We start from the raw sequence: 23,617 nt of genomic DNA, 5'->3' as shown, positions 1-23,617 counted from the left end.
TAAGACCGTCTGGTTGCCGGTCCAGGTATACTCATTTCTGACGGGTCCAGGTCCGTTTCGAGGCACATGTCTATGGGCACAGGACATGATCGAGATGGTTTCACCGCAACACGCGCAGAAGAAGCATCGCTGACCACCGGAACGGCAACCTGTTGTGAGGGCAGTGTACTTCGGGAGCTAGCAACGCGCTCATCTCGCCACTTTGCCAACATCTTCTCGTATGCTCGCTCGCGGAGTGAGCTTAGAGGCAAAGCATCCTCGCCGAGCCGCTCGACATCTCCCTCAACCTCAGCACAACACGCTGACCAGTTGGCTTTGTAGAATGTTTCATGTTGGCTCTTGAAATCTGCGATGGCTTGCCTGACCTTAGCAAAGCTGAGCCTATCAGGCTGTCGCGCACCAACCGGATTCGAATCGATCGAGGTTCCACCAGTGCTGATCGTTTGGATGGAAGCGCAGTCCGAGCTTCGCTTCGAACTTTGACTTGAATTTGGAGCACTGCTAGTCATGATCCCTGGGTCGATAACAAGACTCCCATCGGACCCAAAGTTCTCTGCAGCAAAGCTATTGGCATTTGAAATTCCCCTTGCGTTTGCCGCCTTCCGTAGGCCTATCTGATCGACCAAGGTGACACCAGGATACGGGATGTCAGTCCGAGCTGTGGAGCCTGACGCAATCGTCCAAGGCAAGCTCGAGCTATAGTGCGAGTTTCCGATAGAGAGACTCGTCATATTGCGAGCCTGATAGCGCATTTGCGGTTCAAGAGAGTGGATGCCACGACATGACTCGCTACCACCTGATAGATGCCTTATCGTCCGGGGATTAAATTTCAGAGCGAGCATTCATACTGCAAAGTGAATATGCCTTGCAAAACATGTTTCAGTCACGCAAAGGAAGCCGTTCCCCCTGTGTATGAGCTCCGGCTTGACGCGTGATTCTGACGCGTGTATGAAACGCTCAAAACACAAGCGGAACCAATCTTGCTCGGTTCTCGATCAATGCGAGTATTATTGTGTATCATGACACTGGTGGATACAACCAATCTTTCATTGTAGCGGCTCGCCTGCAATACCAAAATGATTTTCCGTAAGCGGATATCCCATCTACCATTCTTGCACCGCGGTACTCACGTGAAGATGAAAGTTTATTTAGATGTATGTAAGCATCTATTCCCCGCACGACAACAATATTAGCGCAGTTCGAGGTCCTGAAGTATACAACACTGCGACTTACCAGTCCCGTAACCCTCCATCGAGATCAATCGCATATCACCTCCAAAGAACCGAGCGTACAGTCTCGAAAGCGGCAGACCGTATCCGAACCCGGCCATGGGCGCCTTGAAGTCGTTTTGCGCGACGGCCTCCATATCCTGTGTTTCTGACATTGTCGTGTACATGTACGTCCAGATTTGAGGCATCTGCAATACAACGCGACGAGGTGGTATCAGCTTTCCGGCTTGGGAAGAACCACCGGGTCGTGATTTTCCTCCTGCGACTCACGGCTGATCTTGGGATCCCACCCCCTTCGTCCGAGATCTTGATCGTCAAGTCTTCCTTGCCCTCCACCACGACCACCTTGATAGGCGGGAAATCGTCCTCGTTTTCCACCCCATGCCGCTCGACCACAGCTCGGAGCGAGTTTTTCAGCAGTTCAAAGAGAATATGTGCGCTGCGTGACCAGAGAAAAGTCAGACTCTAGCGATTTGGAATCCGGTCGGCCTAATCAACTAGACTCACAGATGTCCTGGTACATAGGGGAAATGTAGATCTCTCGGACACAGCAGCTGGATAGGCGGACCTTTGTAAAGCGCGTAATGTTCCTCGCAGACGAATCTTGCGTTCTCGATGGCCTCGTGACAGACGTCTTGTACGTTTGTTCTTGTGCAGATGATACCGACGTAGTCTAAAAATGAGCTCATGGTCAGAGAACGCCTGAATCACCTATTTATCGGATCGACCTACCAGGATGAGGTTGTAGCGTATTCAGCGCGATGTCTGCAAGACGATACCCGCGATGTGCTATCAGTATCAGATTATCAAGGTCTGTCTTAAAAGACCCGCTCACGTTGTCCAATCAAAAACCGTATCCCAATCCTAAATCCCCAAACCCCCCTGATCAGCCTTCCACGAAATCCCATCCCCCACTCAGCCCTACATTCGAGCGCCACTCACCGGCTCATATAAAACCTATCCAAGAACCCCTGTACGTCCCTCCCCATCACGTCCCCTCCAATCTTCTTCTTCCACTCCAACACCCCCTGAGCGATCGTCGTCACCGTGGGGTCGTGACGCTGTTTGATACGCTGTAAGAGTTGGGTGAATTTGTCGTTGTATTCGTGGACTTCTGGTGGATAGGCGAGGTGGGCGGGGGGAGGTGAAAAGTACCTGATAGTCATAGTGAGGCATAACGTAACGATCAGGTCGGGTCAGTCGTTTGGGGCGTGAGATCGATAAGGCCATCACAGGACAGTAAAGAGAAGAGGTGCAAGGCTTACCGTCGTTCGATAGGTATTCTCAGCTTGCTAGCGTTCCCATTCCCCATCCCCGTGTTCCCCGTCGACGATGTCGAGGACCATTTGGGGTCGGCAAGGTTGGGCGTGGATGAAGGAAAGTTGATCTGTTTGTTGCTGCTCGATATTTTTGTTTTTGTTTTATTTCGATTAGGGGTTTGCTCGGAGGATGATCTCGATAGTCACTGACCTCTTGGCTCCACCTGAGAGTAGTGATCTTAGCTCTCCATTCAAGCTCAGACTCCCAAGACCCGGGAACCTAGAATCGTCATCGAAACAAACACCTCGATCAGCATTCTGCCGACTCAAACCCACACCCCGTTTGATTTACCCCCCAAACTCGTCGGGGACTCAAGAAGAAACTCACTTGACCAACTCGTCAAACGACTCTGCATACCACCCCCTGACCAGCTTGACGTTCTCCATCTCGCTCAGCCCATCGGGGAGTTCTTGGAGGTCTCTTACTCGGTGTGAGAGGCGGATGGCGAGTTCTTCTCTGAGGAAGGCGGCTGGATGGGGCATAAGGATGAGGAAGAGGTGGAGAGCGAGGATGAGGAGGAGAGCAAGGAGGAGAGAATGATTTCCGGCAATCAGCGGGACGAAAGCGGGAGAGTCTTGTTACTGGTTAGGTCATAAGGACTTACCGGCATTGAGTAGAGTACCCTGGTTAGGGTGTTGTCCGAATTTAACGAGTTGCTAAAGGATTACAATTTACCCAAGAGGTGTGACGTCAGTCAATCTCGAACTCGAACTCGAAGACGACCTGTTGTTAGCTGTCGACTTACCTGCAAGCTAACCCCCGTCTGAGGGAACGAAGCATAATGGTGGATCTTGTCTACGAGCGAGTTGCTCATGACGAACCTCGACATGGTGAGATGTCTTTCACTTGACTCGATATAAACCGTCCGGGGTTGTCGTGCGATACGATACGGTGGTGTCGGGGGTCCGCGGTAGAAAGGGGTCGTCGCTTATCCGGGAGTCGAGAAGATGAAGCTGATACGGCGAGTCGATATGCGGGGTAGTCTCTGGCGAGTGCTAGCTACTGTAGGTTATTGATGTTGTGGATGACGAGGAGCTACCTATAGGCCTCTACCTAACTACACTTACGACTAGCTGCTCGGTAGAGAGAGTAGTCCCGATGATCCCGATGATGGTCACTCGCTCGTGGTCATCCCCTAAGTCCGAGGTCAAAGGGGAAGCGAGTCAACATCATCATCATCCTCTGCGCGCGCGAGCTATGGCTCGGCCGAAATATCAACAACTTCGAACGAAGTAAACGAAGTAACCGAGTCCAACCGGAGGACCGGGGGCTAGCTGCTACCAGCTACCAGCGATCAAGCTGCAAGCTGCATCAAGGTAGAACAGGTCATGACTTCCGTTCGCCTGATATATATAATTATAGAAAGCTACATATCTGAATCGACCGATATGCTGATTCTTGACCGGTGACATGGAGGTCTACCCGATCGTGACGTCGTGATCAAAGGGCAACGAAAACCCACCGATCCCCCCATGAACCGCATCCGTGATCCGTGACGCGAGACGTGTTTCACCCTATAAATAAGATTCCAAAAACGATTCGATCATGTTTCAGACCGGCGGAGGGGGTGATCGGTGCGACCAGACCTATGAATGATCTCGCTCATTGCTCAATAAGGCTTGACATTGTTGTTCTCCTTGTCTGTATGCAAAGACCAGAGGGTCTGGATGTTGGAAGTCAAAATACGGGATCGCGGCCCGGGTGCTTGCTTCATCGATTGTAATTGTTGCGAAGGGGCAAAGGAGGCCGGAAATCGTCCTTTGGACTAGTAAAAGTCAAAGCCAATGGGGTTGATCTCAAGGTCTCAAAGTACAGGGTGCGGATCTATCGAAGGAGAGATACCGGTACATTCATCTTGAACGGAGTACGCAGCTTTCCCCTCCCTGATCCACGAGTGATCAAGCCTGGGTGGTTCAAGACCTACAGTAGAAGCGGGAAAAGAGGCCGTGCGTCAAGCCTATAGCCACTACTGCACCTTTGTCAAGCAGAGAAAGAAGTTACAGATCAAACCGGCGTGTGATCTCTTTCAAGCATGCAATTGGCCCGTACTTCCCATACAGTCGACCACCGCTTCAAGCACCGGCGCTTCCTCAATTCACAGCCTTCCAGCAACATTCAACTCGAACTCGCTCTATTAATGATCATCAGAATCTCATAAGGGCAGTACTTCGTACTACAGTATAGACCACAGGCTAAACTAGCATATTGGCAGACGAGATCCGTTCTTGATACCCCTATCGCATCGCTCATCGCTATGTAAGTAGAATGCAGTGCGCCGAGCGGACTTCTCGTCTCAAAACACCTCCAAGGTTTTTAGTTTAACCTCATATCCGACTCCCGACCAGGGGTGAGAGAGGTGAGATATCTACAAGTTCTTCGCGCGGGGATTATCTGTTCGATGCCACTACACCGATCGGGATCCATGTTCAGATCGGTGCCTGTAACTCGACATGATAGTAAATACAGTATAATAATATCGAGTCTGATGATGACGAGGCGAAAGTCGCCGGCCCGCCGGACAAGTTCGTACATCGGTTTGTTGATGTATTTCGTCAGACGACAGAATGGAAGATCAGAGATCAGGAGAGCGAGTCGGACGACTACTGTAGGATGTTGTAGGATATGTTTTGGGAGTCCTCATCTTTGAAAGAGCTTTAGGAGGAATCATCCGCTTGTCGGAAAGGTTACGGTAAGGAGGACGTTCTTTGCGTTACAGCGCTTTTTGGGGAGGAGAAAACCTTTCTTGGTTGTCGATTGATCGCGATTGATGATACAGAGTCGGGCGAGGCGGGATATTCGAGTTTGGTTTTGATCGGAATATCGTGAAGGGAGACAATGGAGATGGGATGTGTAGGTTGGGGAAGTACTCGTGAGACAAGGTTGGTAGAATTCGAATGTTTGGGAGGGCTCACATTGCAGCGTTCCATGGGTTTGTGCATGGAAGACAGGCTAGAAACCTCCCGCCTTCCGATGTGAACCGGTGTGAAAGTGAAGGAGATCTTCTTTTCTCTCAATCGGAAAATCAACATGGGCTCACTCAAGTGAGTATCAATACGCCGATTCAGACAGCGAACAGACAGAGAACACCATCACAAATCAAACACTACCTCATCAGGCCCTGACAGAAGGTCATCGAGATCCCGCTCATCCACGCTTGTTTTATCACGGTCCTGTTGTACTGCGAGACCATCGCCGGGTTACCGAGCAGCAAGCTTCGCTGGCGCTGCCTTGCTGCCTTGCATCCTTGCCTTTCCGACCGTCGTCTCCCCTGTCTTTCTTCGTCGAATCTCTTTTTTGGCTCTTCCTTTTCGTGCAAAGCCTTCCGCCTCTGTGCCTAGCTTTGTGCCCATCGGAATGATGTAACATTTTCGAAGTTGTTCCTTGGGGTGGTTGGGCGAGAAGATATCTGATGGGATTGGGAGGTTCTTCGCGAAAGGTCCTTGTAAATTGTAAGGGTCAAACAGTAGTCGACTTGCTTACAGTGGCGATTGGATAACGGTGGCGGATGGCGCGCGGGACAAGACCCCCCGATCCCGCAGTGAGAATTGACAGAAGAGGAGGTCTAACTGATCGATTGCAGCCTTGCCGACTCTGGACCTGATCGCAGATATCATATTGGATTCGGGAACGCGAACCTAGCTGGCAAGCTCAGCTTTCGACCATTGAAAGTCGCCTTAAATCTGCACTGACTTTTGTGCGGGCCGCTTTGGTATCGGCGTCGACCAATGCACTGAGTTTTGGGGTATACACTACATGTATGAGCCTCCCAGCTATGCTGACAATGATGTACAGCCTTTTATTATTACTCTTGTGAGGATCTTTAGTTACCAATGCTTCTATTGAGCATCCTTTCTTGTTTACAGAAAAAGGCATATCGTCTCGATCTAAACCAGTCACTGACCTCCGAGCGCATTTGTCTTGAGATTATCGGCAACAACTTTGCCTGACACCTTCTTGATATATTTCTTCAAATCATTCGATTCCAATTCTCGGCTGTCTCTCCATGCGATCGTCATCCTTGCTGGTCGACCGTCAACATTGTCTAAGAGGAGGGGCATCGGCTCTCACATGGAGACTAGCGAAGTGAAGATGTATATCACGCACATCTCATATGTCTCCATCCGATACGGTGATCATTCGTTGTTGATTCTTGGTAGATACAATACCCTACGACTGGTCACATCTTTGTTATCAAGGGATCTTGGCAGAGCGATTCCGCTGCCTGGTCCTCGTGTCCGAGATGCCCCGCTCGATAGTTCCGGACGAGACATGAGGTCGAGATGCTCCGGAACGGTATAGGAGGATCAAAATCTCATCCAGATTATCGTGTTGCGTCGACTTCAGCCGTCTTCAAAAGACACGGTCTTGAATCACATATTCATCAATTCTGCGAATGAAGGCTCAGGTCCGCCGAATCTGACAGGGGGGACTTGACATGGCGCGCCGTCCAGAAACATACTACTCGTATATCTGAGCTCTCTCATCAGGCTCTCGGGTTTGAGCGGCAATGATATCTTCCATTGCGTGGCGATAAGATCTCGCGATGATGTTGGTAACGAAACCTGAAACGGGAACGACGCCCGATTCGAATATGCTCAACGCTTGAGGTGAGACTCTTCGTAAACCATATGTCGAGTGGATCACCGAGAGGTTGTTGTCAACATCGACTGTTAGCTGTTAGTCAGTTGTCATCTAGGCATCTATCCTGTCACTCCATAGATGTACGGTTCAAGAGCCTAGAAATTAGCAGCTAAGCGAATCGTGATCATTTCTAGGACCCCCGGAATCGACGGTCTGTAGGGGACGGCAGGCAGATTGCTGCAATCGCGCTGCATCGCGGGGGGATCGCTCCTTTCAGGTGGATCACACTCGTCTATAGACATCCACGTTGGAACTGCCCCGATCTAGTCACAGCGACATGGCTCAGGTCGCCATCCCGGCCCTTCCGAAACCTCTGATGAACGGACACTCTCATCATGTGGACCTGTCGACACCGGGACTGGACACCCCCCTCGACTCGCCCATGGCTACCGAAGCCAACACCCCGAACCTGATAAACGAGGCTGCTCAATACGTCAACCTTCCCAACAAGGTACAACCGCCGGAAAAGTTTCACCGGATCGATACGATACACTTGAAGAAGAAACTCTTTGAAGCTCTGGGGTCGAACGAGTCGGGAGAGAGCGAGCAGGCCAGGGTGTATTGGCAGCATTTGGGGCAGTTCGTCAGGGGTAAACTCAGAAGGGAAGAGTTTGTAGAGTTGATCGCCGAGGTGTTGGAGACGCAGTATCAAGGTGAGTTCTAAGCCAATGCTGCGATGTCAGGTATTATACCATCATCTGCTGACGGATAACCCTCATGACAGTGACACTGCATAACCACCTCCTCACGGCGATCCTGCACAACTCGGTTTCTACTCAACCTATCGCGACTACCCCTACCCTCCCCATCACCCCAAACGCCCAACAGCCTGACATCAGCAATGATCCTACTACTACACCCAAGAAAACCCGACCTGCCGGTGATATCGACCCGGAAGACACCTCCTCGACCCCATCCAAGAACAAACGACCCCGCAAAGCCGACCTCGAGCTCGACATCTCCCAAGTGCCCGACCTCTTGCCCAAACGTACTCGCGTCCGAGAATGGCTTGGAGGTCTGAACCGGGCCGAGCGGGACAGGTTGAAGCGACTAGGCGGGTCTGGAGGGTCGAACGGAGGAGGATCGGGAGGTGTACAAGAGAACGACCACAAGTCCAAGATCCCTGGGGAGATGCAGAGAGGGTATCAGGGAAGAGGGAGGTTGAGGCAGAACAGTAGGTCTTCGTCGGTCTTGTCGTCGACCGTCGCGCGAGCAGGTTTACGAACGCATCGTCCCCCTTCACCTACTACTATTACCTATGATGATCATCGTCGCGTCGACCCGGCACGCCCGACCCGCTCAGGCAAGCCGCTCCGGCCGAACGTCTTGTCGTCCCTCCACCCGTTAGCTCAGTCGACAGGGTACGTGCCCAGTCAGAGACAACTACGGGACCGGATTGTCGACTTGGCCAAGTTGAACGGGATGACCGAGGGAGTCGCCGAGGGAATGGACGATCTGCTGGGCGCTGCGTTGGATGTGAGTCGATCGAGGGCACGATGAGACAGTGTCATTCCAAATGTGTTGGATACTAATGGCTATCTCTTGCCTTGCCTTTGTAGACGCATCTGGACAGCTTGTTCTGTGCCGCCCTCGAGGTCAAGGTGCAAAAGGGCAAAGCCGATGACCACAACACGACGTCGGAAGATGACAATAATGCAATGGACGTGGACGGCCCGACCGACATCGGCATGAAACCCAGCGCACCCACACTCTCGCTCCCACCTCCCCATCCCTCTTCGCCACGTGCTGCCGGAATCAACATCCTAAAGCAAGATCCCACGTACGAGCTGTCCCACCCGGACCCCATCCACCTCGAACTCCAAGACTTTCATTCGCTCTTCACCCTGGCCCCTCAGATCCATCCTCACCTCGGTAGCGCGGTCTGGCAGTTGCAGAACGGGATCGCACTCAGGGAAGAACAGCTGGAGGAAGAATCCGAGCGGATGAATGCGTCTTGGAAGGCTTGGGCGGAGGAGAAGCAAGAGACGGATCGGTCGTTGGAGATGTTGTTTCAAGGGCAGATGGTCGCTGCGAATTTACAGTCGGCCTTGTCGGGTGGGGTCATACGGAACGCTCAGGCCGGGCCGGGACCGAGGTCTACGGCGGCGGCCATGTCTGCCGTTGAAGCTGACAAGTCCAAGACTGATGGTCAAGGTCAAGGTCAAGGTCGGGACACCCCTGGGCCGTCCGTACCTTCCACTCCGGTACCCAACCAGGCGGCACCTAATGGACTCCCGAACGGCTCGTCCGCCATGCCGAACGGTGGAGGTCCAGGTACAGAATCAACCGCTCGACCTGGCGCTCCCGACCGTCCTCTACCATCCGACTTGGAGAGGATCCAACTCCGCCCCCACGCCCAACCTGGGCCTGGGGGGATCATCTTACGTCCCAGTCGAACGCTAGGTCTTCATCTAGGAGGTATTTCCGGAACGAATCCTTTGACAGCTAGCGGGACCGGGTCCCTCTTCAACTCGAACTCCAAGGACTATGAGGGGTACGCAACGGGGTCGAACAGGAAGGAGATGATACTTCGCGAGTTGGAAGCGAGGAAGTTATACAAGGTCGTAGATGGGCGACCTGTACCGGTACCGATGGGAGGGGTCGGGGGGATGCCTCCTTCGATGGGGATTCCGATGCAGATGCAGGCTGGTGGGATGGGGATGCCAGGAGGTCAAGGAGGAGGTCCAGGACAGGCACCAATGGGACATGCCTCTGCTGTACCACAGGATGACGCCACCGGGACCGGACCCGGACCCTCAGCAGGCCTGGCACCTGGGTCTACGGCTACCGGCTTGCCAGCGTTACCGTTACCGCTGCACGGACCTAATTATTGGCCGTACGTGGATCCGGCTTCGATCTTCAAGGATATCTTGGGATGAGAGGATGGGCAGTTGAAGTAAACCATGTCATATGGTGCATGGTGGTTGTAAGCGTGTTGTAGACGTGTTTGTCGGTGGTAGATTTACATGTACATGTTCGATGTGCGAATGTGCAAAATGTGCAAGTGTGACGTGTTTGTGTGTGAAACGCGAGGGACAAAGAGCTCCAAGGGTCGTCGTCCAAAGCTTGTACCTTCTTGTTCACCTACTACTCTTTACATGTCGAGACTACTGTCTATTGAATCATCAAGACGACAAACTTGTATCTCTCAGCCTCAACGTACACTGCTGGACCAGAACTTGACTTGTCCGAGATCGACCGACGTCCTGCCAGCAAACATCACGACAGCACGACCTCTACTTGCCGCTCGTGACACGACAGCACACGATCATCATCACTTCCTCTCAAATACGATCAACGTAACATATATACATCGAATCGATATCGTCCTGAACTCCTCTTTACCTAGTTTGATCCATACGACCACCAACGACACTCACCAACCATCATGGCCTACCAATCCAACCCAGAACCGTCGTCTGAACACTCGGCCTCGTCCCTCAACGCCAACGGTTTCAACGGCATGAACCGGAACATGAACAATACTTCCCCCGCACCCCCTGTCCCTGGGCTCAACCTCTCGTCTACCCACGCTGCAGCTCTGCAGCCGGGGAGCATGATCAACCCGGGTATGCCTAGTGGTGTGTCGACCCCCATCGGAACGGGGGGGAATCAAGCGGGAGGGTATATGGGAGCGAAAGGACAGGCTCCACCTCCTCCTAGTCCTGGGAGAGCTGCGGCGGAACAACTCGCTGGGATGTCCCTCTCCGACTCCGGTTCTAGGGAGATGTCTTCTTCCTCTTCCTCGTCCACCCCGACACCCAACAACAATAAAGGACCGGATTACGTCTACTTCCAAAGAAACCCTTCACAGTACCCCACGCATGTTACCCAGAAATCCACGGCTACGAAGATGCGTATGGAATTGTATTACAAACAAGCCGTCGAGGGTGTCGTACAGCGAAAGGAAAGACGGGTCGCTTTGGAGAAGAATCTGATGAGCGAAGGAGGGAGGGGGATGGAGGATTGGCAAAAGGCGAAACAGCTCCAAGGGCTGGGAAGGAGGGAGACCAAGTGAGTTGTTAAAATAGAATGACTCTTTTCATTTTCATTTTTCATCTCGAGATTCTGATGTGGATCGTCTGATGGGGTTTGGTGGTAGTTACCTCCGATTGCGTCGGACCAAGATCGGGCTGGGCGATTTCAAGACGGTCAAGGTCATCGGAAAAGGAGCTTTCGGGGAGGTGAGTTCGCGGTGGTCCTCCTATTGAGACTCCCGCTCACTCGACCGTTAGCTGATCATGTTATATTATTTCGATCGCTTTGCTTTGCTTGGCAGGTCCGGTTGTGTCAAAAGACCGATACCGGCAAGATCTACGCTATGAAGACGTTGATGAAGAACGAAATGTTCAAGAAGGATCAGGTGAGGCCTTGGTCGAGACTGGGAGTTTGGTGGCACGCACAAACTGGGGTCTGATCACGATGGATTTCGCCTCATCGCATTATAGCTCGCCCACGTCAGAGCCGAACGAGATGTCCTCGCCGAGTCCAACTCGCCCTGGGTCGTACAACTCTACTACTCGTTCCAGGACTCTGATTATCTGTACTTGGTCATGGAGTTCTTGCCCGGAGGTGATCTGATGACGATGTGAGTCATTTCATCTTGTCGTCGTCGCTGGGAACTCGCAATGGTCTGATTCACTGACCGGGTGGAAGTCTTGTAGGTTGATCAAGTACGACACGTTTTCGGAAGACGTTACCAAGTTTTACATGGCCGAGTGTATCCTGGCGATCGAGGCCGTTCACAAGCTGGGCTTTATCCATCGGTGCGTGATTGTACAAGGCGGCCATTCTCGAGCGATCGGGCTGATTTGACGAACTCGTCACCCGCGCAGTGATATCAAACCCGACAACATCCTGATCGACGGACAAGGTCACGTCAAGCTCTCCGACTTTGGTCTCTCCACCGGGTTCCACAAGCAGCACGACTCTTCCTACTACCAAAAGTTGCTTGGGGGCGGGAACGGCTCCGAGAACAATTCGCCCAACCTCGATGCCGGCCAGGGCAGGTCGTCGGGTGCGGGCGCGAGGAACAGCGTCATGGTCAATGCCATCAATCTGCAGATGACTTCCAAGGGGGATATCGCTACGTGGAAGGCCAACAGGAGAAAGTTGGCCTATTCAACCGTAGGGACTCCCGATTATGTGAGTCGGCGGCGATTCTCGTATACTCTCCCCATCGTTCTCAGTCGCTCATTGCGTTCGCTCTTGATGTCTTTAGATCTCCCCCGAGATCTTTTTGCAGAAAGGTTACGGAAAGGAGTGTGATTGGTGGTCCCTGGGAGCGATCATGTACGAGTGTCTCGTCGGTAAGTCGTGATTGGTAAAAATATCCATGGTCGTCAAAGTCAGCCTGGCTGATCATGATATCGTCCTACAGGCTACCCGCCGTTCTGCTCGGAGAGTCCTCATCAGACCTACCAGAAGATCATCAAGTGGGAAGATTACCTGCAGATCCCTAATGACGTTCACCTCAGCCGTGAGGCAGAGGGTATGATTCGGGGGTAAGTCGTGCCCGGTGCGTCAATCGGAAGGAAATCGTGGGCTAATATCGCCACCGGACAGACTTTTGAGCCACGCGGACACTCGTCTGAACATCGACCAGATCAAGGCTCACCCCTTCTTTTACGGTGTCGACTGGAACACCATCCGGAACATCGACGCCCCCTTCGTACCTCATCTCAGGTCGATGACCGATACGTCCTACTTCCCTACCGAAGACTTGGACCAGGTGCCCGACCTCCCGGCTCCCAGAGAGCCCGGGAACGGTGCTGCCAAAGACCTGGCCTTTTTGGGTTATACGTGAGTGTCAAAGAAGCTTTTGCCCTTCACAGCCTAATACTGAGTCGAGTCCTCCTTGATCAGCTTCCGCCGATACGAGATGCTTTGAGCGAGTGTGTGGCTCACGAAACCGGATTCCGCATGATGCGACGACGTCTTGACGAATGATGATAGCCTTTTTTCCCAATGTATCCCCGATCCACGCTTTTCCTCTCTATCGAAACGAATTTCATTTTGCCTTCTAAAGGACGTGGTGCGAGTCGCTCGTAGGCTGATCGACTGAGATTATGGCTCTCGTCTGATGTTATCGCGACTCGGTCTCGCTGGGTTCTGTGTTCACTGTTTCGGATCGTACTACTTGAGACCATGGGGTATGAGCTCGATCGTGTATTGCTAGGCCGCGCGTTCCGTTCGAGTCCGTTTGAGCGTGCAGACGTACCTGTACCTTCTCATTCTAGGATACCCAATTGCATGGCTGGTTGAACAGACGTCAAAGGTGTGGTTGCTGCCATTGTATTTGCCAGGTACTCTGATAACCAAACCGCCAGCATCGTCCTTGATGATCATACAGTTGCCCCAGGGAAGAAGGACCGGACAACAAAGTTTGTCATCGTGATCATGGTCGACGTCACTGGGTCTGGCAGTCAATTCCGACACTTCTGCTTCAGTGATGTTCAATCCTGGAAGCAGAGACGCAAGCGCTGGGAAGAGTTGAAATTGCGAGGCGCCAAATCAACCAGAGTTCACGAAACTGAGAAGAAGTGACCAGAATGAAGTTGGACACAAACTAATTTGAACAGAGACCACGACCATGAAGATAGAAAGGAATTTACGAGGATGGAAGAGTCAGTCAGAAGGATCGAATGAATAGTGGGCAATTTGGCCTGCTGCGAAGCCCACGTGTTTGTAATGCGCCGAGGCAGCGGACGGGGCAGGTAGGTGGAAGCTTGTCTCTCAAGCACGGGTTGGTTAGGGGAGGCCAGCAAACTATCTGAGCTCAGTGCACACAGCCCCATGAGTGAGAGCCAAGTCTGTAGGCAGAGACAGGGTTTGGTCCTGCTGGTGAGAGTGAGCTTCCCGCTTGACACATGTCCGGGTCAAAGATGCGTCTTTGGAACGGACTGAAAGTTCCCGTCGAATACATTTATATCTGTACAACCTAGTGTGATTGTCACTCTTATACTCTATACAACGGTTCTAATCGATACAATTATAGCCGAGCGACATGTACATGATCTTGATACCCTCATGGCGAGTGATCGCTGCGCCCGTCCGAGTCGAGCCAGGCCAGAGCTTCGAACATGTCCATGGTCTCGAGATCCGGTTTCGGTGATTGTAAACCTGGAGATTCTAGCATCTCTTTTGCGTCTATCGGTTCCCGAACATCCAGCGTTTGCTGGCATTGTACGTCGAGCTTCCTTTGCTTGCCCCTCTTCATGCTCTGAATCTTGCGTGCTGGCCAGCACAAAGCGGATTTCCAAGCGAGCAAAACATCCTCCTGCGATAGGTTTGGTATGCTTGTGAGACACTGACCGCCTTTATGTATCTTTACAGACATCGCGACCGAGACTTACCTGAGATCCAAAGCAGATAAGGACAGCTGGCGCGAGAGATGCGTTGACTAGATCAGGTAACGAGGAATTGGCCGCAGACTTATCCTGTTCGTTGAAACCAAGAAACCGATGGTTATGATTTGGTAGCCTGCAACAGGCGCGACTGAACTGACCACAAGGATGTAGATTGACACTCTGTCAAGTGGAGCGATTGTAGATTATTTTAGCGCTGAAATCGCTGTCTGCGTTCCATGTCGCCGACTCACGCTGCCAGAAGTCTGACGAACGAGCATAACAGCGATCAGCTTCCTGCATATGTGCGGTTCTCGAAGCGGATCGTACTCACAAAGTGTACATCCCGAACCACAATATCCGCAAGGTCAACGGCAGGTTGATCTTTTTCAACCTGTTCTGAGCGTTGATACGGTCGATGCCGTCTTCCGGCGTGATATCGCCCGGACCAGTGTCGTAGCTAGGGATGCTCATCGCATTCCGATATGACATTTCGCGAGTCTCTGCGGCGCTCCTTCGGATCTCTGTATAGTGTCTGAAAACGATCCAGGCCAGATGGACTGTAGCGACGTTGTCAAGGCAGGAAATTTGAGCGCTTGCGCGAATGACTTGGTTGGGGAGCTCGTTTGATCTCACTGACTTTCTAGGAGGATGATGATGGCTGCACCAGCAGCTGACGTATAATGATGGCTGTCGACTCTGCGAGACCATGATTCGATCGTCAATCTCAAGTCGGGCCGGCACGAATTAGATAGGTGAGCATGTCACTTACGCGATGTCATCCGTTGCATAGCAGTACAATACGGTAGGCTTGATGACGGATGGGTCCCGCAGACCAAGCTGTAACAGCAATCATGACAGATTGAGCAGCTACTCCTAAGAGGCTGCGCATCGAACGACTGACCACCAGTGTCATGGCTATGTAACCTATCCAAGAGAGCCATGGGGAGAGGAATAGCTATCACAGCGTCGCCGGAAAAGGTCAGCGTGGCAGGTCGATGTTAGACGGAAGCGCCAGGTAGACACTTACAGTCCAGCCGATCCAAGCGTTATCGAGAAAGGCGAGCTTCTGGGTGTCCAGGCTCGCGGCTGTGACCCATACCTTGAACAGACAAACATGCCCAACGTCAGACAGGATTCGACGTATAAAGACTCCCATCGATGGTATAGTCACCTTGATGACCAAGCCCAAAGCGCTAAAGGCCTGAGCTGTCGAATTCCCCGTCACCAGGGCGGCCTGGAATAGGCAAAGCTTGAAGCCTGGCGGATCTGGGTTCTCTACGTCGACGAATCCGTGCGTAAACCAGGTGATACAGTGGACGATGCCGGCGACCACGAGGACGACGAAAAAGTTGTAGAGCGATTTATCCCTCTGTATCGATTTGGTGAAATAGATGGTCAGGATGAGGATCGGCAAGCTGATTATCCCAGCGAGTTCGAGACCGAAGTAGGCCTTGACATCGGCGGACTTGTAGACCCAGGGTGCCGGCTCTCTGAGGTGATAAGGATCGTACGGATCCCGACGATCCAGCACCATCCTCGTCGGGATCGTGATCACCAATAAACCTTGATCGGAGAATTTGTCCTTCAAGTCGCGCCAGAGAGGAACGACCTTGTTTGTCCCAGAGATTTCCGGTGTCTTCGTCTATAGATGGCGCGTTGGAATCTTGCGTGTATGATCGACTACCGAGCAGAGTGAGGGTATCTGAATATCGGGTCGCTTGCATGCCATGATATCCTCCTCATGTATACGTGCTACGAGGTGCTCGACTTCCTATCGACCCGCTGCTTCAACCACCACCACCACCCGAAGAGCACGACATGCGCCCTTCCAAGGAGAAAGGGTTCAATCGTGCCGGCGAGTGCGCGACTGGGCGACTGGAAATGGATTGCAGAGAGAAGGATAGACCCGTTGCAAGGGGGGTGGGGGATGGAAGAGGATCCGGAATTCCATCCGTCCCGGTCTACGTTTCCCACAGCATGGCACTGGATCCGGATCGCGGAGGAATAGAGCTCCTGAGCCGGTCTGATGACCCACCCACCCACACACAGAGGGAAAGAAGGGAGGGAGGATCAGGGACGGGATCGAAAGAAGCCACTTCCTCCCCCACCGCCGCGCCGCCGCCAAATCGTGGCGTTCGCCGCAGGTCCCAAGTGGATCACCGCGGTTGGTCACCCGGCTTTTCCTCTGGGACGGCTGATGAAAAGGCTTCCGTGAGGAAAAAGCCCCGCGCCCCCCGACCGCCCCACGTTATGCTTGGATCGACACGGGACTTTTCCCTGTTTCAGGCCGCGATGCTCTCGAAACGATCCACCCTCGCAATTTCTCCGATCACCTGTGCCCAGCCCTGTCAGATAAAGACCCGACAAGGCGATAGGTCACGTTCGACGTGGACAAGCTGCAACTAGCGGGATTGGTGCGATTTCCAGAGCCGTATGGTGCACCTGAGCTGCTTGTCGGTCCGACTCGAATGTTTGGGTTTGACGACAACGACGGAAGTCGGATTTTTTTCCGGGGTCAGCAAGAAACGACCCCAATTCGAAAGCGGGACGGTCTAGCGATTCGGGTTCTAGTTGCAGTCCGGTGCATCCCCTTACAGATGCGCGTCTCGGACCGTCGTTCCTATCATACAATCAAGCTCGAAGCCTTTGCTCAAAGCGCGAAATGTTTCGCTGTGAGGATGGCGCTAGGTGACGACTGTACCGTTACCCTAAATAATCGAGTTCAGGAACGTATCCGATGGCGATTTTTTAGTGACTCTCAAACGCTGGATTATCACGGTGCAGTCCGCGACAAGGTTTCGAGCGATGTTTTTATCAAGCATTGCTTGGGTCGCCAAGCGCAGAGGCGCTCAACATCTGCCGGGATCGAGGCTATCCGGAAATCCTTCGTCATGCTTACAGTATCAGTACGTAGCTTGTTGAGACCTCGAGTGAAGCTAGTAGCCTTGGTACCAGTGACCGCGTCAAGCTTCCGACTTTCGTTCTTGACGCTGGTAGGCTTCAAGTTTTACTCGGCCGCGCCCAACATCGTCAGGGAGAATAACACGCATCCATATCCCTCCGGCTTGCGCGTGGGAGAATGAACTGAGTTTTCCAGTGTAGAGGAACGGGGATCGAGAACTGTCAAACATCTACTAGTACATGTGTGCTTGTGCGATCAAAGTTCGGAGAAGGTATGGCAGCTAGCTATCAAATCCACTGAGGGATCGTGCTGGAACGACCGATCTGGGGGCGATCAGCTGGAAAATGTCTCTTCAATGTTGCCATGCTCAGAACGATATCGTCTTGCTCGCTTTACAGAGCCCGATACGATGAGGTTCACGCCTAGATGGAACACGTTCGTTAGTGATTTGTTAGGGCGCGTGTTCCATCAAGGCGCTGTTAGGTTGCCAGCAACCTGTGTGTTCTCCGGGACTTGCGTAGGGTAGTAGGTAGATAAATGAGTGTGATAACAGATGAATTACATATTACAATAGTGATCGTAGTAGTTAGGTATTACCTATAGTATCATATAAGTACCTGCTCCGCCGGAGCAGCTGGCGGAACACCCGTTCGGATGTACGTGATAGTCGTACCGCGGATGGCTATAACAGGATCCCCCCGTTAGGACGAGATTCCAGATCGTCTCGTGTCGTGTTTCACCGTACGTATGGTTCACCTCGTTCCGATAGGTAACCACCTGGCGTCGACTAGTGTTCTTTTGTTCGCTACGTTTCGAGCGTCGCTCGCCAGCACCTTTGTGTGCCCGTACCGTCAATCCGTTTCATCTTAAAACGATTGCGTAGGCATCCTTCTTTCGCTTGTTCCGAGTAGTGTTTCAGCGTAGCTCGCCAGCCCTAATGCTTCCGTACGGTCGATCCGCCCTGTTCCTTCGAGTAATCGCCTGGCTAGCCCTTGTTCATGTTCCCTAACTCGCCATTGTGTACCGCTTCGAGGTAACTCTCCATGACGTAGCGTTGTTCCAAGTATTGTTGCGATTGTTCTCTAACCGAGTGTATGTTTCTCACGCGTCGAGGGTCTCCGGGGCGACGCGTATTCTTTTGTTCCGAAAGAGTAAACAAAGACGTCATCAAGGGGTCCTTTGAATATCTTCTTCGTCGATAACCAAGTTTGTCGATGTTGCTAAGTAACACCCATCCTCCTATTGTCGGGAGGCCTGTCGACCATGTTCTCTATTGTTCTCCTGTTCGTGGTGACTACTCGAATGAGGGGGTATATAGCAGCTGAGTAGAGAGTGGTGCTTCGATTCCCCCCTTGCGTGTTTGCTAACTCCAATTCGAACTCGTTTCTTCACTCGTCCGTAACTTTTACCTTCTCCGTACACTCTTACTCTCTCTATCGCTCAACATGTCCGCCCAAGGTTCTCCCTCGAAGAAGGCCGAGCCCTTTGAGCAGCAACAGCTCAAGGGGTGGCGATACCTCAAGAAGATGCCCGTCGCGACTAGTGAGTTGTGTTGTTTTTCGTTATGTCGGAGTCGATCCTATGTCTTGATATCTCCGTACGTTTGTGATAGAGTCGACCCTCCTTCAGGCCGAAAAGGTCAAGCCCAAGATCGTCGACGTGGACCAGGAGGAGCTGGACAACGCCTTTAGGCGTAACCAAGTTACTGCGGTCAACGCGTTGGTCGTGAGTCATTCCGCTTCGTAGCTCCGCCGGAGTTCCTTTTTGACACGTCCGTATCTCTCTCCTCCAGGCTCAGTACCAGGGGGGTTGGAAGTTCGCCTGCCAGCCCTGCTTCGAATTGGCGACTACCGGGGACCACCGCGCCCGAGTCGACGGCGAATGGGTCGACTGCATCCGTGTCAGCCAAACTTGGTTGTGCAGGCACGTCCTCGCCACTCCGGGAGAGACCTCCCGCGCCACCTCCTGCTACCTTTGCAGGACTATCGCAGCTCGGTCCTGCACCCCCATGAACCCCAACGTCGTCACGGCTTTCCGACACGACCTCGGAGTTCGACACCGGGTCCGCGCCGGACTGCGGTACATCCAGGACCCTGCGGTCTCGCGAAGGAGTGTGGGCATGGTTGCCCAAGAGTTGGAGCGATTGTCGGATAGGATGGCGAGTACTTTCCTTCTTCTTCTCTTTTTCCTCTTCCGATAACCTTCTCCGTACTCTTCTCCGAGGGAGCTAATATTTCGTTCGTGTCCTTGTCTTCTTCATATTGCAGCTTTTCCCTCACGTCCCCGCTCCCGCCGTCTACCATGTGGAGCACCAGCTCACCGCCCGACTGGCCGCCCAGCACGCCCCGAACGCCGTTCCCGCCGGATCGGTCGCTACCGACGTCAACGTCGACGTCCAAATCGCCGGCTCCGACGTCGTTACTCCCGGATCGCCCGCGCCGACCGTCATCGAGGGGGAGGACATGGAGGACCTCGAGCTCGAGGACGACCGTTCGGACGACGAAGACACCGAGATGACTTCGTCCTCGGGTTCTTCTTCTTCGGGATCGGGTTCGGGTTCGGATGAGGAGTAATGGCTAGTGGCTTTTTCTTTTTGTAACGTCGATCCTCATAGCCGAGTACGTAGTACTCGGGATATCAAATTTTTATGCCTTGCGGAATTCCTCTTTTCTTGTTCCGCCGGAGTTGTCTTTACCTATTGTCGTTTCTCTCTCTCGCTGACAATATCTTGGAGTATTTGCAAAACGTTATTGCTTGTAGTCGTGTTGTACGTGTGGGTGCAAGGTTTTGCTCGGTAGTAGCAGTGAATGGTGAATAAAAAATAAAACATCAAGGGACCTGCCCTTGGTAAATACATGATCGTCGCGCACAAAAACCCTTACGTAGACCAAACTCGATACCCTGCTCCCTCGTTGGCGGCACTGTCCTTGTCGAACTGCTCGTCTGTCGGAGCAGTGTGGGCGGAGTAGGCAGCCGCAACACGAAGATCTCGTTGCTTCTTCATCCGGTCCACGTACCACTGCGGTTTGGGTACCAACGCAGGGTTGGTGCACTCCCGAATAACGTGTCCCTTCTGGAAACAGTTATAACAAGTGACGTCCCTGTACTTGGCTGCATCTACCTCCATGGGAACGGCTCCCGAAGAAGGTGCCACGGGGGCTTGTACGGGGGCGGCGACTGGCACTACCGCAGGGGCAGTGTATCGAGGGGTGTAATTGTTGTTTCGCGACGTGGTGTTGCGATGTTGTGTTTGGGTGTGCCCAACCTTCTCCTCATACTTTGCGCATTCCGTTTGGAACTCGTAGAGGGAGCACGTCTCCTGATTGGGGATAGGGACGATGGCATCCCTCCACGCTTGGTTCAAGTGCGCTCGGAAGAGGAACCTCTTGCAGAAGTCGGTCAATTCCGGGATGAGGTTGGCCAACGCGTTGAATTTGGTAATGTAGTCGGAGATCGACAGGTTCCCTTGTCGAAAGTCCGCGAACTCTCTCTCCGTTGCGGCTCTCCTTACCGCAACTCCGAAACGAGCTAGCAACCCGGCTTCGAACTGCGCCCATGTGGTCCAGGCAGTTCCGAAAAGCCAGGGGCGAGCCCATTCCCTCGCAGCGTCCCGCAAGTAACTCCCCGCAAACACGATCTTCAACTTGTCATCGTGATATGCGAGGGGTTCCGCCATGAAGCGTAGGTTACAAGCATCCAAGAATGCTTGTACCTCCTCCTTCTTCGACCCGTCGAAAGGCTCGGGATCGCTCACTCGGATAGCCTTGGTGTAAGGCTGTACGGGGACAGAGGGGCGAGAAAACGCCGGAGGAGAAGGCGGGGGGACTGCGTTGACGTTAACCAATCCATCCACCTTTGCCATCAACCTTTCCAAGGTTGAGTTCATCCTCCCGACGTCATTCGAGAGGGAGATGGTGCTGACAGCTGGTCGGTCGGCACTCAAGAAGGAGGAGAACACCTCGTCTCCTTCGCCGGTATTACGGACCCATAGGAATCCGCCGGCACTGTCTCGATCTTGAGCACCACCCGTGCCCCGCACCGGTTCCTTGTAGCCGGCTACCGTGATAGGGTTACCAGCTACGTCGTACACTACCCTGTCCGGAACCTCTGCCCGTTCGGTGGCTTCGGTTTCCATAGTTGCAAGTCGGGGAAAAGGAGATGATCTGTTATTCTGTTAGGTTGCCAGCAACCTGTGTGTTCTCCGGGACTTGCGTAGGGTAGTAGGTAGATAAATGAGTGTGATAACAGATGAATTACATATTACAATAGTGATCGTAGTAGTTAGGTATTACCTATAGTATCATATAAGTACCTGCTCCGCCGGAGCAGCTGGCGGAACACCCGTTCGGATGTACGTGATAGTCGTACCGCGGATGGCTATAACAGGCGCGACCTTACCTGTAAACAGATCCAGACTAATACCTTCCGCTAGACTTTGAGCCCCTTGAGAATCAGTCATACAGTAGATCCGGGCGTGGTGGCAGTATACTGTAGGGCTTGCTTTTCTGTCGTCTTGGACCCTTGACCATACAGTACTCTGCCGGCTTCTCGCTTATCAATTTGCCACCGTCTACAGTAGACCGTCCTATACGTAGTCTCTGGGACGATGGAGGCCTGTTGCTGACATTGGGCGAGCAGCTCAAAGGTCTCATGTGATTCGTGTTCAGCTGGAGATACCTGGAGGTTTCCAGCACTGGAAGGTAGTTGTACGAGTAGGTATTGCTTGATTGAAGGGGGAATATTATATGTGCTCTTGGTGGCTGTGATCTCAGAGTAGTCTAGTTGGAGCAAGGTCAATCTTTGGATGTATATTAGTATGGATCCGAGAGAATTTCGATGCGAGTGTACTAAGACCTGCAATAATGCGTAAATCTCGTTCGGTAGAGTACGGAAAGTCCAGTAAAGTAAACACGTTGTGTACTATGTTATAGGGGCACTGGGGTCATCTGTCTGATCATGTACTAATGTACAAAAGTACCACAGCATTACTTTCGGAATAGAATAGGATGAGGGTCATTCGAGATTCAAGGGCTTCGACCTTGTCGATACTATATACCATACCATACTGTACTGTACTGTACTGTATAGGTATCATATAGTAATAACTAGAAAGTAAAAAACAAGAATGGCGTTTTTTGGGAGGTCTGCCGTCTTGCCTTGTATACTACACTTGATTGAGATTGAGATCAAAAGGAGCTCGGATCGCCAAAAAAGGCATGATATGAATAAACGTAAATAGACTGCAAGGAGACGACGATGATGATTCTCCGTCCGGCTCTACTGTATATTGAATTATAAGAGCTCGCCCCGGCCCGGGTTGCAGAGCAACAGTACTTCTGTATAATGTCTTTGAATGAAGCTCACTTGATCTTGCAGTGGGCGGAAGACATTATCCACTGACTCGTGACGTATATCGTACAATGTACAATATACAATGTACGATGTACAATGTACAACATACTCGTGCAAGAATGTACAGGTCATCAGCATTATCCTCGTCCTTGAGCTTGCATTATCTTTCTCGGCCCCAAAATTAGCCTTACAGTACTGATACTTTACAGTGGTACAGTGGATACCTTCGATGCCTGTCCCCGCAGTTCTTACTGTATGGGATCTTCCGCTCAAGCGTTGTCCGTTCGAGAAGAAAGTAATAGGAATACAATACTATGATGATGATACAAGGGTCACAGTGTTTGCAACGGGGAGTTTCTTTTTGGGACGGTCAGAGGAGGTCAAAGATCGTTCTCATTTTGTACCTTGTGCTTCTTTAATAGGAGCGCTCTCTTCCGATCGGCCCTATCGCTACAATGCAGTGTAGCACAGTACAGTTCACCGGGATACCTTCTTCGGGCGTGATTTGGCTGTAATGTATCTCGTTTACGTGACGGGAAAATGAAACGACTACTGTACGATGTGTCTCACACACAACATGCACAGTGCAAGACAAGATGGATTGTCAAAGTACTCTATTATCGGATCGAAGCGAATGGGATCCTTCTTGTTGATCGCATCGTGGGTCTCGCTGGTCGCTGGTCGTTGGAGATATCTACGCAAGGTCGATTCTCAGGATCAATACAACAACGTTGAAACGTCGAGCTTCTCGTGGTGTGATGCATGTTGTTATTTTGCATCCGCGTCATCATCATCATCATTGCCTCACGCACGTGCAACTCGAG

At 52.2% G+C, this 23,617-nt stretch overlaps 6 protein-coding genes across 6 annotated transcripts; 4 read left to right on the top strand and 2 right to left on the bottom strand.

The window, feature by feature from the left end:
- Nucleotides 1-805: 805 nt before the first annotated feature.
- HD553DRAFT_318211 (mitochondrial branched-chain alpha-ketoacid dehydrogenase kinase-domain-containing protein) lies at nucleotides 806-3,615 on the bottom strand. The gene is made up of 13 exons (XM_046180846.1): nucleotides 3,295-3,615; nucleotides 3,154-3,205; nucleotides 2,877-3,018; nucleotides 2,700-2,768; nucleotides 2,495-2,626; nucleotides 2,172-2,384; nucleotides 2,065-2,093; nucleotides 1,962-1,994; nucleotides 1,737-1,902; nucleotides 1,500-1,668; nucleotides 1,234-1,417; nucleotides 1,131-1,166; nucleotides 806-1,063 (listed from the first exon to the last, which is right to left on the bottom strand). Exons 1-13 carry the CDS (start codon nucleotides 3,376-3,378, stop codon nucleotides 1,047-1,049), a joined length of 1,326 nt encoding a protein of 441 aa, XP_046033473.1. The 5' UTR covers nucleotides 3,379-3,615; the 3' UTR covers nucleotides 806-1,046.
- Nucleotides 3,616-7,263: 3,648 nt separating this feature from the next.
- HD553DRAFT_318210 (transcriptional regulator of RNA polII, SAGA, subunit-domain-containing protein) lies at nucleotides 7,264-10,201 on the top strand. Its single transcript, XM_046180845.1, has 4 exons — nucleotides 7,264-7,843; nucleotides 7,915-8,364; nucleotides 8,494-8,666; nucleotides 8,750-10,201. Exons 1-4 carry the CDS (start codon nucleotides 7,468-7,470, stop codon nucleotides 10,067-10,069), a joined length of 2,319 nt encoding a protein of 772 aa, XP_046033472.1. The 5' UTR covers nucleotides 7,264-7,467; the 3' UTR covers nucleotides 10,070-10,201.
- A 464-nt stretch (nucleotides 10,202-10,665) lies between these two features.
- Nucleotides 10,666-13,080, top strand: HD553DRAFT_276988 (putative serine/threonine-protein kinase orb6; the record flags this gene model as incomplete). The annotated part of the gene is made up of 10 exons (XM_046177978.1): nucleotides 10,666-11,204; nucleotides 11,293-11,374; nucleotides 11,470-11,553; nucleotides 11,639-11,778; nucleotides 11,855-11,956; nucleotides 12,026-12,335; nucleotides 12,412-12,499; nucleotides 12,571-12,694; nucleotides 12,756-12,992; nucleotides 13,056-13,080. 10 exons carry the CDS (start codon nucleotides 10,666-10,668, stop codon nucleotides 13,078-13,080), a joined length of 1,731 nt encoding a protein of 576 aa, XP_046033471.1.
- Nucleotides 13,081-14,086: 1,006 nt separating this feature from the next.
- Nucleotides 14,087-16,499, bottom strand: HD553DRAFT_318206 (uncharacterized protein). The gene is made up of 10 exons (XM_046180844.1): nucleotides 15,711-16,499; nucleotides 15,567-15,638; nucleotides 15,441-15,494; nucleotides 15,309-15,376; nucleotides 15,177-15,235; nucleotides 14,871-15,096; nucleotides 14,791-14,802; nucleotides 14,698-14,719; nucleotides 14,546-14,629; nucleotides 14,087-14,469 (listed from the first exon to the last, which is right to left on the bottom strand). Exons 1-10 carry the CDS (start codon nucleotides 16,071-16,073, stop codon nucleotides 14,218-14,220), a joined length of 1,212 nt encoding a protein of 403 aa, XP_046033470.1. The 5' UTR covers nucleotides 16,074-16,499; the 3' UTR covers nucleotides 14,087-14,217.
- Nucleotides 16,500-16,516: 17 nt separating this feature from the next.
- Nucleotides 16,517-17,771, top strand: HD553DRAFT_362837 (uncharacterized protein; the record flags this gene model as incomplete). Its single annotated transcript, XM_046184010.1, has 2 exons — nucleotides 16,517-16,750; nucleotides 16,915-17,771. 2 exons carry the CDS (start codon nucleotides 16,517-16,519, stop codon nucleotides 17,620-17,622), a joined length of 942 nt encoding a protein of 313 aa, XP_046033469.1. The 3' UTR covers nucleotides 17,623-17,771.
- Nucleotides 17,772-18,886: 1,115 nt separating this feature from the next.
- On the top strand, nucleotides 18,887-20,014 carry HD553DRAFT_345406 (uncharacterized protein; the record flags this gene model as incomplete). Its single annotated transcript, XM_046183091.1, has 4 exons — nucleotides 18,887-18,983; nucleotides 19,054-19,166; nucleotides 19,234-19,554; nucleotides 19,709-20,014. 4 exons carry the CDS (start codon nucleotides 18,887-18,889, stop codon nucleotides 20,012-20,014), a joined length of 837 nt encoding a protein of 278 aa, XP_046033468.1.
- Between the last annotated feature and the right edge of the window lie 3,603 nt (nucleotides 20,015-23,617).

This window comes from Filobasidium floriforme (assembly GCF_021052385.1).
Source record: "Filobasidium floriforme strain CBS 6241 chromosome Unknown HD553scaffold_24, whole genome shotgun sequence".
NCBI lineage: Eukaryota > Fungi > Basidiomycota > Tremellomycetes > Filobasidiales > Filobasidiaceae > Filobasidium > Filobasidium floriforme.
Note: the sequence above shows the minus strand (reverse complement) of the source record. Positions and strands in the feature narration are given on the sequence as shown.

What these genes read in the sequence shown, in the direction of transcription:
- HD553DRAFT_318211 (XM_046180846.1), bottom strand. Translation starts at nt 3,378, where the DNA reads ATGTCGAGGTTCGTCATGAGCAACTCGCTCGTAGACAAGATCCACCAT. An exon ending in CTCTCAGGTGGAGCCAAGAG is followed by an intron (nt 2,627 to 2,699) that starts GTCAGTGACTAT and finishes AATATCGAGCAG; the next exon opens with CAACAAACAGATCAACTTTC. An exon ending in GTGGGATCCCAAGATCAGCC is followed by an intron (nt 1,418 to 1,499) that starts GTGAGTCGCAGG and finishes GTTGTATTGCAG; the next exon opens with ATGCCTCAAATCTGGACGTA.
- HD553DRAFT_318210 (XM_046180845.1), top strand. Translation starts at nt 7,468, where the DNA reads ATGGCTCAGGTCGCCATCCCGGCCCTTCCGAAACCTCTGATGAACGGA. An exon ending in GTTGGAGACGCAGTATCAAG is followed by an intron (nt 7,844 to 7,914) that starts GTGAGTTCTAAG and finishes CCCTCATGACAG; the next exon opens with TGACACTGCATAACCACCTC. An exon ending in AGGGAGGTTGAGGCAGAACA is followed by an intron (nt 8,365 to 8,493) that starts GTAGGTCTTCGT and finishes CGACCCGCTCAG; the next exon opens with GCAAGCCGCTCCGGCCGAAC.
- HD553DRAFT_318206 (XM_046180844.1), bottom strand. Translation starts at nt 16,073, where the DNA reads ATGGTGCTGGATCGTCGGGATCCGTACGATCCTTATCACCTCAGAGAG. An exon ending in TATGCAACGGATGACATCGC is followed by an intron (nt 15,236 to 15,308) that starts GTAAGTGACATG and finishes ATGGTCTCGCAG; the next exon opens with AGTCGACAGCCATCATTATA. An exon ending in TTATCTGCTTTGGATCTCAG is followed by an intron (nt 14,470 to 14,545) that starts GTAAGTCTCGGT and finishes AACCTATCGCAG; the next exon opens with GAGGATGTTTTGCTCGCTTG.